This window comes from Leptopilina boulardi, unplaced genomic scaffold, assembly GCF_019393585.1.
Source record: "Leptopilina boulardi isolate dan_hultmark-lab unplaced genomic scaffold, ZJU_Lbou_2.1 LbouV2_259, whole genome shotgun sequence".
In the NCBI taxonomy this organism is placed as follows: domain Eukaryota; kingdom Metazoa; phylum Arthropoda; class Insecta; order Hymenoptera; family Figitidae; genus Leptopilina; species Leptopilina boulardi.
In genome coordinates, this window is record NW_026137817.1 from 299,672 (window position 1) to 317,746 (window position 18,075).

Below are 18,075 nucleotides of genomic sequence, written 5' to 3' on the forward strand. Positions count from 1 at the left end.
ATAATTAATAAAATTTAGTTATAAATAAATTTTTTAATTAGGAATATGTGAAAAAAATTCGTATGTTTATTGTTTCTAAAAAATATACCAACAAAAGAATCTGATTACATGAATATATAATTAAAAATGAAATTAATTTACTTTTCTCATTAATGCCGCGCGCAAGAGATAAATTATTTAGTCTCGTTACAAAATTTATTATGGCAATAAGATATTTAAAAAAATTATTTATACATATATACTTTATTGTTAAAAGCATATAATAATTGTTTTATTATAGTTGGCAATAAGTATAAAGCACAATAGAATATTATTAACTTTTGTGTTTAACAGCAAAATATATAATTATAAAACTCAAATTGCAGTGAAACAGATACATTTTAAGTTAATAATCATTTTTATTATCATTGACTTGTAAATTGCAAATTCATTCATATTCATGTTGTTTCATTTTCAAAAATTCTGGAATTTAAAAAAAGAAACGTTTTTTATTTTCAATATTCTCGCTTTATTTCTTAATTTTTAATTACATATAATAATAATAATTATTATTATTGTTACAATTATAATAATAACCAAAATAGTATAGTAATAATACAATTTAAAAATTACAGAATTATTATTATTATTATTTTTTTTATTTTTTTTTTTTTTTATTACAATATTTATAATAAAAAGGGGCTATTTTTATTTTTGCTAAGGCTTTTTTATATATGCATTAAATTAACAAAAATATTCTATATTATTATTTATTTATTTGAAAATAACAAAGCCTAACAGTATATAACAATTATAGGGCTACAAAAAATACATAAAATTAACGTAGACTATCAGCAATTACTCTGATAAATTAATTTGATTGATATATATTTCTGCTTTTATATTTTATTAAGCGCATAATTGAAAGGTTCCGTCGGATGTAGAATATTTTCTTCATAGCGCAATTTATTTACCCCTATAAAATTATATACAAACTTTAAATTAGAAAAATAAAATTTCAATTATAAAAATAATTCGTCAACCACGTTAAAAAATCATTAATTAATACAGTCACTAAAAAAAATTTCTTATTCAAATTAAAAATTTGTATTTAAATAATTTATAATTAATTTATTATTACTTTATTATTATTACATATTTAAATATAATTTAAATAACTTTAAAAAACATTTTTAAAAACCCATTCAATTGTGTTTCAAATAATAATTATTTTATATAAAAGAAATATTTATTTTATAATAGTCAAATAAACTGCGATCATTAAATAAAAATCCGTGGAAAATTTACATCAAATAATTATAGTATGAGAAATGAAATAAAAAATTTAATTTGATTACTATTATTATTCTTATATACTCGGAAAAATTTTTTTTTGAAACAACCAAATTTTGTTGAAATCAACGAAATATGTTGCTGTAGGTATTACAATTAACCAAACATTTGTTTGAATCAACCAAAAGTTTATTTGTCTGAAATTCTTTCTTTGTTCGAAAAATATGTTAAAATAAACCAAACGTTTTATAGTTAAATCAAATAAATATTTATTTAAATCAAAAAAATTTTGTTTTAAATAACTTTTTTTTTTGTTATATAAATTTTCGTTAATACAAAAAAAATGGTATATTTGGTCCAAACAAAATTTTTCACTATTATAAAAATATAAAAATTATTTGCTATATATTTTTTTTTATTTTATTTTTTTTTATTTGAATCAAAATATCGAGCCCACAGTCAAAAGACCATTGAAGGGCAATACATTTGTGTCAAACGAAAATAACAAAAATAATTGAAGAATATAAGATCTACATAATAACAAAAATAAAAATTGCATTAATCATAAAAACAAAAAGAAAACATTGTAAAGTATTAGATCTTAATAACAGCGTTATACTAATATATATTATAAAAAGAAAAATATATTGTTAGGTAAACTATAATCTAACGCCGAGCAATAATATAATCATATATAACGCTTTTAAAGGAATTTAAGGACATTCCAAAAAAGTCTATATTTACATATTTAATAAAATTATTGTTTAATTTTGAAAAAAAATGGTTTAATTTATATATACCATAAATTTCTTTTTACAGGGGAATATATTCTTAGTTCATCAAACCAAAGTCAAGGCGAGAGCAGTTCTGTTGATAGTTCTGTCAGTGATCAATTATTGGGTGACCCATCATTGGGACTCAATAATCACGAATTAGTGGGACTTTCTGAAGATTCTTTAGGACTTAATGACACTCTTGGTCTTGAGAATGACTTTACGACAGACTTACTCGGAGGTGGGCTCCTAGGTGGTTCTAGTGTTGAGGGTCTTCTTAACAACGACTCATTAAGCATACCCGACGGATTCAATCTCGAGGAAGCATTACAACTTGTTGGTCTCGATGAAGTTCCGGGAGAGGTAAATTTTCATTTTTATATAAAATTAAGACTCAAAATAAATTAAAAATTTTTCCATTTTTATGTTCTTCTCTTTTAATTTATTTTAATTTTAACAAAAAATTAATCTCTAAATTAGAAATTTGAGCATATATAAAAATTTTCGATTTCTAACTTTACGATTTCATTTAAAAATTAATTTATTTATTTTATTAAATTAGATAAATAAAGAATACCTAAATTTATTTCAAATTCAGTCATTTGTTCGAATTTTTATTTGTCAGAATGTTTATTTGCTCGAATTTTCATTAAACGTAATAGTCATTTTAAAGAATTTTTATATATAGGCAAGAATTTCATTGCATAGAATTTTCATTTTATTCTTTCAGATGAATTTTCATTTGTTCAAATTATTATTTGATATAATTTTCATATAATCGATTTTTCATACTACAGAATTTTTACTTAACCGAAAAATTATTTCTAACAGAATTTCTAATTGATATAGAATTTTTATTTGTCCGAAATTGCAAATGGCCGAACAAACAATCGACAGAAAGATTTCGGCGCGATTTTTAAAATCAACGAATCAAAAATTATCCATAAAATTGTGGTTAGGAACCTCGTAATTTACAAGATTTCTATTACTATACAATTTACCGAATTTTGAGAAAAATCCGAGACATGACCTCGTATTCTCATATGAAATGCCTCACATAATCATGTGTTACATTGTTGGCATTATTGTAAATAGAAGAATTTTTTTTCATTTTTAGGTTAGAAATCTTGTAAATTACGAGGTTCCTAACCACAATTTTATGGAGAATTTTTGATTGATTGATTTTAAGAATCGCGACAAAATCCTTCTGTCGATTGTTTGTACGGACAAATGAAAATTCTATCAATTAGAAATTCTATTAAATGATTTTTCGGTTAAGTATATAAAATTCTGTAGTATGAAAAATCGGTTATATGAAAATTCATCTAAAAGAAAATTCTAAGCAATGAAATATATATAGAAAATTATTTTGATGAGAATTCTGCAAAATTCTAATTCGAACAAATAAAAATTCGGTTCGAAAATAATTATTACAAATGAAATATAATTCCATAAAATGAAAATTCTAACTAATGATTTTTAGAACATATAAATCATGCGTCCTAAAAAAAATGATATATATATATAAAGCAAAATGTTTTCTCAGTCATTCATTTTAAAAACCAAATTGATTCTATATTTAAAGCACCACACTATTAAATAAATATTTTGCATTGAATAATAAATTAAAAGAGTTATTATAATTTTCGAAAGTTTAATGCTTTTTGAGCAATTGAAAAATGGCTATTATCCCAATGTACTTTCTGACAATGAGCCGATGAAATTTATGTTGTCAGTCATTTTGCACAGTGTCGTGATCTTTAAACTTACAACACGTCACAATTAGAGTCTTGTTATAACTCTTCAACTTTTAGCTACCGTTTCTCTTCTCTCTCTATATATATATATATATGTATATTCTAAATTATATGAAACGAACATTAATATACATTTGCGACCAGGAAATGGGAAAAAATTCTCTAAAAGAACTTTTAAAACTTTTGGATTGCCTTTTGCTAAACATTAAATAATATTCAAGATATTGAAGCGTGACCATAATATATTGTTTATTACTCTCTTAGGATAACGTTTAAACTAGCGGTACTAAATTTTCCTGACATATGAAGGCCAACTAACTCTTCAACTCGCTCTTGCCTCACAAATATAATTTTGACGCAAAACTTTCTGGATTCCGTTAATCTATTGTTTGTTTAAATGCATTTAACTTGTATCTCCACTCGTGCGTTAAACATTATTCTTATATGGTTCTATAATTTATATTCTCAAAAAAAAAAAAAAAAATAGAAGCATGAATAATTCCTAAGAAAAAAAAATTATTAGTTCGAATTTTTCATGTCTCGGTATTTCATATAAGCTCAAATGTGACTCTTCAGGAGAAAAAGGAATGGAGGCAAAAAATTTTAGGTTATGTTTTTAATTATAGTTTTACATTCTTTCTTCTTTCTGATGTTTAAATGGCCTCTTGTATATAGTTTTACATTCCTTTGTGTATTTTTAATCCGAAAGACACCTAAAATTTTTTGACTCTAAGTTCCCTTTTGTGTTAAGCTGCGTTACTCTCTAAATTTGAATCAGCTAAAATCCGCTGATTGGCAGCGAATAGTCGCTGATTGAAAAAGCTATAAGTATGCAGCTGCGAATCAGCGACTAACAACTATTTCATTCAGCGGAATACTCCATTTTAAAATAAATTTATCTTCCGACGAAAATAACCGACGTTCGCCGATTCGTGTTTCGCTATTTTATTAGCTGTAACCGCTGATTTGCAGTGAAAACTTTATTCGCTGATTCAAACAGTGAAATTTTCGCTAATTCAAATTTAGAGAGTACGTATAAGAATTATGTTAAGTAAAAAATATTGCCAATTAAATATTTTAATAAATTTGAAATATAGAAGATATACCGTAAAAAATTCACCAATTTGAAGTTAGCACCAAAATTATAAAAACTTTACATCGGTAAATAAAATTTCGGCTAAAATTTTCTGTTATAGAGAATGGAGGCCGTAATATAACCTCAAAAGTGAAAAATGATTTTTAACGCAAACAAAACTTTAATAAGCAATTTATTTCAGTTGTTAAAAGTATTTTTAAATAAAATTGTTAATTAATTTTTTGTTTGTGTTAAAATCCATTTTTCAGTTTTGAGATTATGTTTAGGGCCTTTATCCTCCTTAAGGCCATGTGGGCAAAGAACGTTTTTTTTTTTGTGGATTCCAACTTTCTCTGAAATAAATAATGATTTCGGGTTAAAATATTCAAGACACAGAAAATTAAAAGGTATTAAAATAAGCTGCAACGCTTCTTATTTTTATCCAATTTTGCTTATTTTAATCCATTTTGGTATTAAAATAAGCAAAATTGGATTAAAATAATAAGCGTTGCAGCTTAATTTAATGCCTTTTAATTTTCTGTGGACTTGATAAAGGAGGGTGCAAAAGCATGGGCTGTTCTACTCATTTACAATAACTTAATGTAAAAATAACAACAAAAAAAAGCAATACACAGTAAAAAAAAATCTTGATTCTAGCGAATTCCTCTTAATTTGATGCATATTTTCCTCTTATATATTGTATCAAAAGTAATAGTCTTCACATGAGAGGATTTTCCTCTCGCATATAATTTGACAATTATAGTTATGAACTGATAAAGAAAAGCTATTATCATGCACTAAATTAAATATCTTTAATTAAATATTAAATATAATTAATGATTTATAGTTAATTACTTACATTAATTAATAGATTTGTTTATTTATTTAACTTTAATTCAATGTTTTTGACATGAGAACCTCAAAAAAATTGTTTTGTTTTATTATTAGTCACCAAAGAATAAAAAATATTCTACATTCAAGTGGAATACTTTTGTTTTAAGAGGAAAAAATTAAGAGAATATTAGAAGAGGATTTTTCCTCTAAATATGAGATTACTTTTTTCAGGGTGTATCATAGTTCATTCAGCGGTCACTCGCTTGAATTGGCGCTGTTTACTGGAGCACTGACACACTCAAGCAACGTCTGTGTATGCGCCGCCATGTTTTTTGTAATTTTCGTTTAAAAATGTCACTTTTTAAACTTCATTTTTTAAATAATTTAACGCAAAATTAAGTTTTTTCAGAAGAACAGCGCGTTGCATTGTATCCAAATCTATTAACCCTCAAAATTTTAGCCTAAAATCTTTTTTTATTTTAGAGAAAGTTGGAATATTGCAAAACACATTTTCCCATACTAGCTCACGTGGGTTTCTCCCACATGCAACAAAATATGTTTTGCAATATTTCAACTTTCTCTAAAATGAAAAAAGATTTTAGGCTAAAATTTTGAGGGGTGATAGATTTGGATACAATGCACCGCGCTGTTCTTCTGAAAAAACTTAATTTTGCGTTAAATTATTTAAAAATTAAGTTTAAAAAATGACATTTTTAAACGAAAATTACAAAAAAAGATGGCGGTGCATACACAGACGTTGCTTGAGTGTGTCAGTGCTCCAGTAAACAGCGCCAATTCGAGCGAGTGGCCGCTGAATGAACTATGATATAATACATTTTTTTACTATATGTATTGCTTTTTTTTGTTATTTTTACGTTAAGTTATATAGTAAATGAGTAGAACAGCCTTATGCTTTGCACCCTCCTTTATCATAAGTCTTGAATATTTTAACCCGAAATCATTATTTATTTCAGAGAAAATTGGAATCCACAAAAAACAAACGACCTTTGCCCACATGACCTTAACACAGAAAAATTCTAAAATAAAAAATTCGATTAAGTATTAAAATTCTATTTTATAAAATTCGGCCCTGTAAAATTTGTTTTGTAAAATAACAAATTTTGAATATTGAAATTTTTAAATGATAAAAAAAATTGAAATTTTTTTTGTTACAGGATAATAGGTCGGAAGTGAATAAGAACAAGTCCGGCGACGAAGATAGTGACGTTGAAAAGTGCGATTCAAGAATATCCTTGTCAGATAACGGCAAGGTTAAAAGTTCAATTGTTGAAGACGAAGAAACCGACGACGAGATGATTCACACACCGCAATTTCATCATCCCCATCACCCACATCACCCTCACCATTCTCATCACCCACATCATCCTCATCATCGCTCATTTCAAGTAAGTACTTTTATATAGTATTATAATCTTTTTTTTTCCTGCTTTTTTTTCCGCAATAGATTTACAAAAACATTTTTTGCTGGACCAAGAGAATTTTTTTTTTCCAACAAATTTTTTGATTATATACCGAGAAAAAAGTTTTTCTTAATTTAAAGAAATTGTTTTCTTTGACTTTTTTCTTTTATATTTTATAGCACAAATTTTTTTGATTCAAAAAAAAAAAAAAAAAAAAAAAATTATTTAAATCGAAGAAACTTTTTTTGAATTAAAAACTATGTTTTTATTTAAAAAAAAAAATTTATTTTAAATGAAACAAAACAAGTCAAAGAAATAGATTTCTTTAACTAATCAAAATTTGCCGAATGGAAAAAAAAATTATGTTACCGTCAACCGGGGTAATTATACCCACAAATTTTTTTATCTCACTTTCGCAAATTTTTTTCTGCTTTCTGTCAAAAAAAAAAAATTAAGTAATTTGATTTAGTACCCTTTTTAGTACAACTGTGACGGTATTTTTTTTTTTAATTTTTATTAAGAAATTAAAAATTTTTACTAATTTGACCAACTTTTCATGCGAAAACAAAATTTTTTGTTACATACTAATCAAAAACAAATACAAAAAAAAAATTATATGAAAATATTTTATCGTAAAAGGGAAAATTTTTCTTAGTTTGTAAAATCAGAGTGACACTTATATAATATTAAAAATTAAAAAAAAATTGAGAGAAAATTTTACTAAATTAAAGAAACAAACAAATACACGTAATACGGAAATATATATACATATGTATATATATTTATAATATATATAATATATAATATATATATATATAATATATATATATAATATAATATAATATGTATAATATGTATATAATATGTATATAATATATATATATATGTATATATATATATACAATATACGTAATATTATAAAACGTAAGATTTAGAAAAACAATGTATAATAATATAATAGAAACTTAATATAGAACATGATAACATGATAAAATAATAGGAACAATAGAAAAAATAATTTGTAGTATAAAGTTCTTGCTAATTTGACTAAAAGAGTTTTATAATTCATATCTAGATTATGTTTGAGAGACCGGAAATTTCTCATGATTATATATAATTAGATTTAAATGAAAATCCACTTATTAGAAAATAATTGTCTACTGCATTGTTTTTTTTTCTTTTTGATAAATAACAATTTTTATTTACTGCATATATATTAAAAAAAAAAAAAACAACACAAAGTTTTTTAAGTTTATAATAAATTAATTATATATTACAGAATGTTATAGATCAAAAAAATGTAAAGTGAAAAGAAAACAAATTTTCAATGTTTTATTTTGACCCTCTTTAAATTTGATCTAAATTGAAATTTATTTTTTAAATCGTAAAAAGAGGTCTTTTGCAATTGTTTTGCAAGTTTTGAACATTCAAATGAACGAAAAATTTATTTACTATCATGTGAGCACTTAAGGCCATGTGAGAAATTCCCACGTGACTCTAGTATATATATGGGAAAAATATATGTTTTGCGAAAACTAAACTTTCTCTAAAATATTGGTCAATTCACTGAAAATTATTTGATTTGAAAATTTTTTCATTAAAAATGTTAATTGTAGAAGTTGAAGTCAATAAAATATTAGTTTACTATTTACCGCTTTATTTTTATTATTTTTGCGTTAAATTATAAAAAAAAAAAAATGAGTATATGGAAGAGAAATGTTTCTTAAGGGTATGTGGGCAAAGGACGTTTTTTTGTAGTTTGAAACTTACTCTGAAATAAAAAATGATTTTGGGTTAAAATTTTGGAGAAATGATTTTGTTTGGTACAAGGAATCTCGCTGTTCTACTCATTTACCATAACTTAACGCAAAAATAATAAAAAGAAAGCAATAAATAGTAAAATAATGTATTTAATCATAGTTCATTCAGCGGCCACTTGCTCGAATTGGCGCTGTTTACTGGAGCACTGACACACTCAAGCAACGTCTGTGTATGCGCTGTCATCTTTGTTTTCATTTTCGTTTAAAAATGCCACTTTTTAAACATCATTTTTTTATAATTTAACTCAAAATTATGTATTTTTCGGAGAACAGCGAGATTCTTTGTACCCTAATCTATCATCCCTCAAAATTTTAGACAAAAATCTTTTCTCATTTTAGAATGAAACGTATACTATCAAAACACATTTTCCCATACTAGGTTACGTTGGAGGTTCCCACATAACCTTAAACCCTTCTCTATCATTCCTTAAAAATTTAACTTTAAATTATTTTCCACTTCAGAGAAAGTTTAAGCTTATGTGATGTCACATGTAAATATTCTCTGCATCAGGTTTTCTCGCAAAATATTTGATAAACTGAGCCAGAATATACTTTTTCGAGGTATATTTTGAGTTGCTGCATCCGAATCTGATCTCAGAATTGACCCAGTGCGTCAGGTTTTCGAGATATTCTATAACCTAAAACTGCAGAAAATACGTTTTTTTGGCCATATTTGAAATCGTGTAACATTATAAGATGTAATTTTTTTTTTCAAAAAGATCGTTACAGCATCTGAAAGTACTATTCCTTACCCTTTAAAATGTATTTAGAAAGTTTAAAAAATCTTTATTTGCCTCTGAGTTATCGTCATTTGAATTTTTTGAGTGGTAAATGTTTCAATATTCGCGTGTATCAGATAATGCTTCAAAAAATTCAAATGACAATAAATTAGAGGCAAATAAAGATTTTTTAAAGTTTCAAAATGCATTTTAAAGAGTAAAAATATTACTTTCAGATGTGCTGTAACGACCTTTTTGAAAAGAAATTATATCCTAATGTTACACAACCTCAAGTATGACCAGAAAACGTCTTTTCTGCACTTTTAGGTTATAGAATATCTCGAAAACCTAACGTGATGCGGGTCAATTCTGAGATCAGATTCCGATTCAGCACGTTAAAATGCTTCTGTGGTTCTTAGTTCAGAAGTAGGCTAAAATTTTGTCGGACTGTACTATTTTTGAGTTCTCAACAAAGTTTTAGCTCAATCTATCAAATATTTTACGAAAAAACCTGCGTAGAATAATTACATTTACATGACCTTAAGAGTTTTAAAAACTCTCTTTTTCTCACATGGCCTTAATATATAAAATTCCTTTTTCAAAAAAAAATCAATATAGTTTTAAAAAAATATGAGTTAAAGGCACGTTAGTTGTTACCTCGGCAAATCACTTTGAGAATTAAATTTCTAAATGACATATATATATATATATGTGAAAGTAAAAGGGGGACGTTTTTGCCCGGAAGGTTATGGTTATATTGTCCTAGGTCTTTCTCTCTCACGTGCGGGTCATTCGCGGTTTTTCGAAATTGACCTAATGAGGGGTTCGGTGGTGATACGAAGTCGAGTGATATACGAAGTAGGAAACACGAAGAGAGATAAGACTCGCGGTAAAGGCGGATAAGCCGCATAGTTAGAGCGGCGTTTACGATCCATAAACGGGACATTCGTTATTTACAACAACGACCGCACGAGAACTTAGATGGAGGAGCCGCCCGATCCTCCAAGAGAGATCCACAACCAACAATTATCCATCGTAACTGTGTCTTAATGTAACGAGTCGATGTTATGTGTAACTTTTCATGAAAAAAAAAAAATCCCTCTCCACCTACTATTATAATCTCACTTTTCTGATTACTGATATATCATTTTTTTTTTCTAAGAAAAAGTATAGGCTCCTTGAACCAAAAGGAATTGAAAAAAAATTTATTTGATTTAAATAATCGGTTATATATACTTGACTATTAGCAAATAAATATTTAAATAATGATAGTTTTGCACGAAAAGAAACAAAAATATAAAAATAAATTATTTTATAAAGTAAAAAGAAAATTTACTCAATGACTTTCATGAATCTCAATCTTAAACTCGACAAATGCAATTCCTCTTTCACAGTTAATTTATTTTAAATTGTCCATATACATAAATCTATGGGGAAAATAAAATTTTGACTAAATCTACGATTCAATCATCAATAAAATTTTTGATAGGTGATTTAAAAGAGGAACTTTGTCTATATGGTTACTACTATTACTACTTACTGCGATTGAAAATGCAGGATTGTAAATCAGTTTTTATTAGTGACAAAAAGTTTTCTCATATGCATTATAAGATGACAAATGGCCATTACGTATATAGAAGCGTTCTATTACTTTTTCGTTGACAGAAATAAGCAGTTTCTTTATAGCATCCATCAGATAATTTCATATCAAATTTTCTGTTAACAGTAATAATAAATTTATATATATTATATATTATATTAAGTTCTATATATTAGCCAATTAGTATATCAACAATTTCAATTTATATAGTTAATGCGCACAAAAATCCATAGTGTGAAAATAATTCTCATGAAATTTAAATTCATTCATGAATTTAAATTGAAAATATATAATCACACGCCATTTGCTTGTTAAAAATAAATAGAAAAAAAAAACTATTTTAATTTTTATCTGAAACTAGTATATAAATCATGTATTTAATGACACATAATTATAAATCAGTATATATATATATTTATCATCGGTGCAGAAATCTTATTCGCGAATGTTTGCTTAGAAGGATTATTGAGGGTTAATATTTATAGATTTTCAATGGGAAATTTTGGATTTTGTTGAAACTGAAAGTTTAAAGAAAGAGAATTCGTGAAAAACAGTTATGGAAAAAAAATTAAACTTCTTGAAACTGATTTTTGTAAAATTACATTATTCAAAGCAATTGTTCAACTATATGTACTTTGAATGTTGCAGTTTTACAATTTTCTGTAAATTTACCACTTTCAAAGCAGGTAATAATTGCATTAATTATTACCTGCTTTGAAAGTGGTAAATTTACAGAAAATTGTAAAACTGCAACATTCAAAGTACATAGTTGAACAACTGCTTTGAATAATGTAATTTTACAAATTTTTATATAAATACAAACTGTGATGTGAAAAATTACAAGAAACATTTTATTTTACAGTGCACTTTTACATTTGAGTCGCCGGAAAGTAAAACCACACATAAAATTCTGACGGCCATGTTAATTCAATGGGAGTCAGAATTTTATGTGTGGTTTTACTTTCTGGCGACTCATTTTCGGTATTTTTAGCACTTTCAAACTAGAAAATAATTTTTTGACGATATGTCAATTATTACCTATACCTATACCCTACCAAAAATTACCAGAGTTCACTACTGGCGCAATACTGGTACCAATATCGCGCCACTACTGGTAGTACTGGCGCTGTACTGTGCCCCAGTAAAAATACCGAAAATAGAAAAGTATTGTATCTAAAGTGTAAACATAACCTCTATATTGAATTCAATAAATCTGAATTAGTATAGTTTTCTACTAATGAAAGAGTGCGTATTCGTTTACCAATTGAATTAGTAACAGTTTTGACTAATTTTTAGTAAAAAAAACTATTAATTGCTAGTAGAAAACTACTAATTTATGGAGTAAATCTGCTTACTAATTTGAAATAGTAAAAAATACGACTTACTAATGAATTAGTAGTTTCCTACTAGCAATTAGTAGTTTTTTTTTATTAAAAATTAGTCAAAACTGTTACTAATTCAATTGATAAACAAATTTGCACCTTTTCATTAGTAGAAAACTACTAATTCAGATTTAGAAAGAATAATATGGTAATTTTACATATTTTCATACAAATACAAATACATGAATAATTCCCACGAACACGGAGAGAAATAGATGATAAGAACTTATGATCTTAAGATGGTAAAAAGTAGATCCCGTGTGGAAATCTTCCCAAAGTCGCCCAAAGTGAGACTGGGCGCCAATCTGGACCCAACTTGGCTTCCCAAAGTTTGAAAAAATGAAGAAATAAAAGAATTAAATTAATTAAATTATTATTTAAATAATATGCTGAAGAAATATACAAAAAAGCGCAACTGTGAAAAGCTGAAAAAAATGTTTGTTTTTCATTGTACTTGGGAAAAGTTTGGATCAACCCAACCTGGACCCAACTGGGATAAAAAACTTGAGAAAAAATGTGAAATAATAAAACTAGTTAATTATATTTATATTTAATTTATATGCCGTTGGGAGATTTTTCCAAAAGCCAATATGGGCAAAATTCACATTTAAGGAAAAATAAGGAAATTGAAAACTTTAGTTAATTATATTAATGCTTAAATAATACCGTAAAACGGTGTTATTTCTCTCAGTGCGGATAAAGTCGCTCACCCATTTTTTTGCTTTAAATTTGATTTAAACTAAAATTTAGTATTTCTATTAACAAATTTAACATTTTTACCTGGTAATAAAGGTATTAAACTTTATTTTAAAGCTATTAAATAAAGCATAAAAGTGGGTGAGCGAATTTACCCGCAATGAGCGACATAACCCCGTTTTACGGTACCTTCCCTGAATAAATAAAATGTATGTCAAGTTCTTAGTTTTTAATTTATTGAACTAAGCTAATTAATAATAATAACTTAGTAGTTTTTTGAGTTTGGGCTTTCCCACTCTGATCCCATTCTCAATCATTTATTTCCTATTTTTATTCAATTTATTAATAATAATTGAACAAAATTTTGACTTCAACGACAACTATACTTTGGTACTTATTAATTACAGGTAAAAATGTTAAATTAAAATAAATGAAATTAAGTAAGTGATTATATTTTAATTTATTGTCTAACCTAATCATATTTTTCACATCTTTGATACTGAGAAATTAAAACTTGTCTGCAGATATACGCGTCGTTAGCATAGTGATTAGAGCGTTAATCTATAAGTCCGTAGGTCGTAGGTTCGATTCCCCTCGTGCGCAGTTTTCTTTATTTCATAGGTTTGCGTTATTTCTAGATTTTAATTTATAAGTTGTACCAAAACTTGAAAATCTAATACATATACACTATTATTTAATTTTTAAATTGTATAAATATTTTTTTTTACTTTTTTTACTATATACATTGTTTGTTAGTCGTCATCGTTAATAAAATTTAATTTAAAAGGAAATTATATTTATTCATTTAATTTACTCTTTTGTTGTTAAATTATTTATATAATTATTAATTAACAATTATAAATAAAAATGGAATAACTCAATCTGGCCCCAGCTGGGATTTCTCAACCTTGGGAAATCTTTGGGATCAGCGTTACGCGCCCAGTTTGGGCGTTGTCTGGATTGCCCACTTTGGACATTGGGAAACCCATGGCCCAGATTGGGGCCCAGTCGACTTTTCCACACGGGATGTTATCCGGTACTATCATTATGCTACTCGGTACTATCAAAGATGTTACAAAAAGTATGGTTATGTTACCCAATACAATCAAGATGTTACTCCGTAGAATCTGGATAGTAACTGATAGAATCTAGATTGCTGTCCGTATATGTATGATCAAATATGGTATCTGGTACTATCTAGATAGTATACCCCGTACCATCTATTTCTCTCCGAGAAGATTTTTATATACAAACTCGAAATGAACAATATCAGAATCATTTTCAACAATTTTCAAGTTTGCTATTAACGCTAAATTTAATACTGAACTTGTAATATGGTATACGCTATAAAAATGAATATTTTTTCATTGTTAGGCGAGAGATACACAGTAAACTTGGTTGTCTCTTTTTCTATTGCAACGTTTTGATGCACATAAGTTATATCAAAAAAAGATCGTTTTGTGTATCATTTTTTGATGCAAAAAATTGAATCAATTTATATCAATCATGGCCGAATTGAATCGACTCAAAATTAAACGAATTTTTTTCAGATATTTTGGTAATAGTACAATTGTGCGGAGACCATTTCACTATTTAATTTGAAAATGAAAATAACAGAAAATCAAAGACAATGTGCAATTCGATAATTAAAAAGTGACAGCTTATAAACATAACCTAAAATGCATGAGAAAAAATTTGTCGATAAAATCAATATAGCCGAGCTTTTTAGAAGGTAGATGGCAGCACTCATCTATTTTCTTTCTTTAAATTTTTTCTGAATCGTTTTTATAAAAAGCAAAACTGCCATCTACCTTCTAAAAAGCTCGGCTATATTGATTTTATCAACAAATTTTTTCTCATGCATTTTAGGTTATGTTTATAAGCTGTCACTTTTTAATTATCGAATTGCACATTGTTTTTGATTTTCTGTTATTTTCATTTTCAAATTAAATAGTGAAATGGTCTCCGCAATTGTACTATTACCAAAATATCTGAAAAAAATTCCTTTAATTTTGAGTCGATTCAATTCGGCCATGATTGATATAAATTGATTAAATTTTTTGCATCAAAAAATGAGACCGTTTCGTGCATCATTTCTAAAAATGATACACAAAACAATCTCTTTTTGATATAACTTATGTGCATCAAAACGTTGCAAACATTTGATGCAATTTTTGGTCTCAATTTGAGACTTTTAGGAAAACTGTGTATGTTAAATCCCATGGTTATATAGAATTTACCGCTTTTTGATTTTCTGTTTGAGGAATCTATACTGTTTATCTATATATATATATATATATATATGTAGGTACGTGTGTTGGACCTTATATAGGTGCACTTAACTCTATACGAGCATGGCAATCATATAGACAACCATTATCCGTCGCAGTTTTCGAAGCGTAGATCACTATACCGCTGCCGTTTAGTAGTCACTGTTATACTGTACTGCTACCGCTATTGCCGTTATGTAACAATATTTTTACGAGCACTCGCTGATTGTAATTATCAGTCGGTGAGATTACTCGCTATGTTCGTTTTGTTCTATTCGGTGTATAGTTTGTCGTCGCGTGATCAGACATCTTCAGTTCTTGAGGAAATTTTACTTTTAACTCATCGTCACCTTTGGCTTTATAATACACGTGGAAACTATCCTGACACTTATTGCAAACTAATATACGAATTCAGAAACAGATGTTTTTCTATTTAATGATCCTTTATTCTTCTTTTTTTTATATGTATAATCCTCGTATATAGATATTCGGCTCAAAAATAATTATGACAAATTTCATAAATTAATTGAATAAAAATTTCGCTGGTACAAATAATTTGGAGCAATTAAAATTTTTATTAAAAAAAAGAAAAATATCATTTACTTAAATTATTTATAAAAATAAAAAATTTATTTGTCAACAGTACAGACAAGTAATTGACTCATATTTGAATCAAATAAATATTTTTCAGTGTATTTATTGTAATACAGCAATTACATTATATTATGTAAGTTTATTTTCAATATTTGAATCATCGTAATTTTCAATTATTAAGAACCTGGTTTCTAAATTACTAACTATAATTATATTTGAATTGATTACACTTCGCTGTTTATAATATAAAATTAACTATATAACGTTTCAAGTTGTTTTTTCTTATATAAATAAACTGGGGAAAAAAATGTATATTTTCTTCTTTTAATCTGTTGGAATTAGACAACATTTCTTTTATAATTTGGCAAATATAAACTAATTTTTGAGGTTTTTTTTTTTTAATTAGTACACCAAAAATAAAGAATAATAAATTTTTGAATAATTGTATAAATTAAAAATTTATAGTATACAATATTATTGTACTAATAATTATTTCGTATTATAAATAATTTATATGCATGTAATAACTTTAAGAAACATCTGTCTTTCAACTTTATATAATATAATAATTACATAATAAATTTTTTTTCATTCATTATATTACACTGGGAAAAATTTTTTTTATTTAATTCAAATAATTGTTGTCTAATAATAAATATTTACTGAAATCAAATGATTTTTTATTTCAATGAAAGTTTTTTCAGAGTTTTATATTTAAAGGATCAAACTCCAATAATAAATTATTATTATTATTATTTTAACTCTCTAAATCTGAATTAGTAAAAATGTTTACTAATTTGAATTAGTGACTCACTTTTTGCTTCTGAATTAGTAAAATTTAACTATAATTCTAAAGCAAAAAGTGAGTCACTAATTTAAATTAGTAAACATTTTTACTAATTTAGATTTAGAGAGAAATTTTGATGAAAAATATTAAAAAAATTAAATTTAAACTTTTTTTAATTTATAAATTAATTTTTTCGTGTAAATAAATAAAATAGTTTACATTCATAAAGATTGAGATTCATTTGATTAAACAATTTTTTTTTAAGGTTGCGCTATCTTTTTTACATCTCCTTCAAACTGTTACCATTTAGATTATTATTATTATTATCATTATTATTTCCTCCCAAGATTCGTAAAAGTGAAAGCTCAAAAAGAATTTTTTTTTTAGACCTTATCATTTCAGACACAGTTACAAGTGACAATTGTCATCAAAATATTGTACATTCAAAGAGTATAGTTGGGAAACTACACCTTGAGGCTGTATACCCGTCATACATATATATGTGGAAATAATGTGCGCGCACATATATATTAAATGTAAACATGACTTTTCTCTCCCTCTAATTGCAAAAAAAAGAAGTCTTTTATAGAGTGCAATTTTTTTTACAACCCATTTATTGTTCATACGTACACTTTTTTTTTATTCCAAAAAATGTTTTCTTATTTTTAATTTCAAGTCGTGTGACTTTATAATAAATAAATATAAAACAAAAAGTTCTCAAGTAATCCGGGCAGATTTTTATCAACAGCTCCGAAAATTAGCAAAACTTTTATACTTGCTTTATGTGAATTTTATTATTCAAGTATTTTTTTTTTTTTTTTTTTTTTTTTTTGTATATACTAAAAAGAAAAAAATCACGATTTTTGTGCGCTGGTGAAATAATGATAAAATAAGAAGTTGAGATGTTTTCAATTATGAGAAAATATTCCACGAATAATTACATCTATTAGGATTTTATGACTTGGTTTATTGTTGCAAGTTTAGTTCTGTAATAATCGTTAGTTATACTACTCACTTAAATGTAGCAAGTAAAACAAGTTCTTTATTTAAAAAAAAAATAATAATAATTTAAGAA

At 26.0% G+C, this 18,075-nt stretch overlaps 1 protein-coding gene and 1 long non-coding RNA gene across 6 annotated transcripts in view; one reads left to right on the top strand and one right to left on the bottom strand.

Moving 5' to 3' along the window:
- LOC127280964 (segmentation protein cap'n'collar) overlaps window positions 1–18,075 on the top strand; it is a 246,783-nt gene that overhangs the window by 180,691 nt on the left and 48,017 nt on the right. For all 4 annotated transcript variants that reach the window (XM_051304398.1, XM_051304397.1, XM_051304399.1 and 1 more), the window contains exons 4-5: window positions 2,092–2,408; window positions 6,887–7,117. In XM_051304398.1, the coding sequence (XP_051160355.1) occupies window positions 2,092–2,408; window positions 6,887–7,117 (548 nt within the window). The remainder of the gene's footprint in view (window positions 1–2,091; window positions 2,409–6,886; window positions 7,118–18,075) is intronic.
- Window positions 684–16,139, bottom strand: LOC127280995 (uncharacterized). Of its 2 annotated transcripts, none has more exons than XR_007842913.1 (3): window positions 15,590–16,139; window positions 11,212–11,387; window positions 684–955 (listed from the first exon to the last, which is right to left on the bottom strand). It is a non-coding gene; the product is annotated as an uncharacterized LOC127280995 (long non-coding RNA). The 2 variants fall into 2 exon arrangements; XR_007842914.1 differs by having other exon boundaries at window positions 15,693–16,136.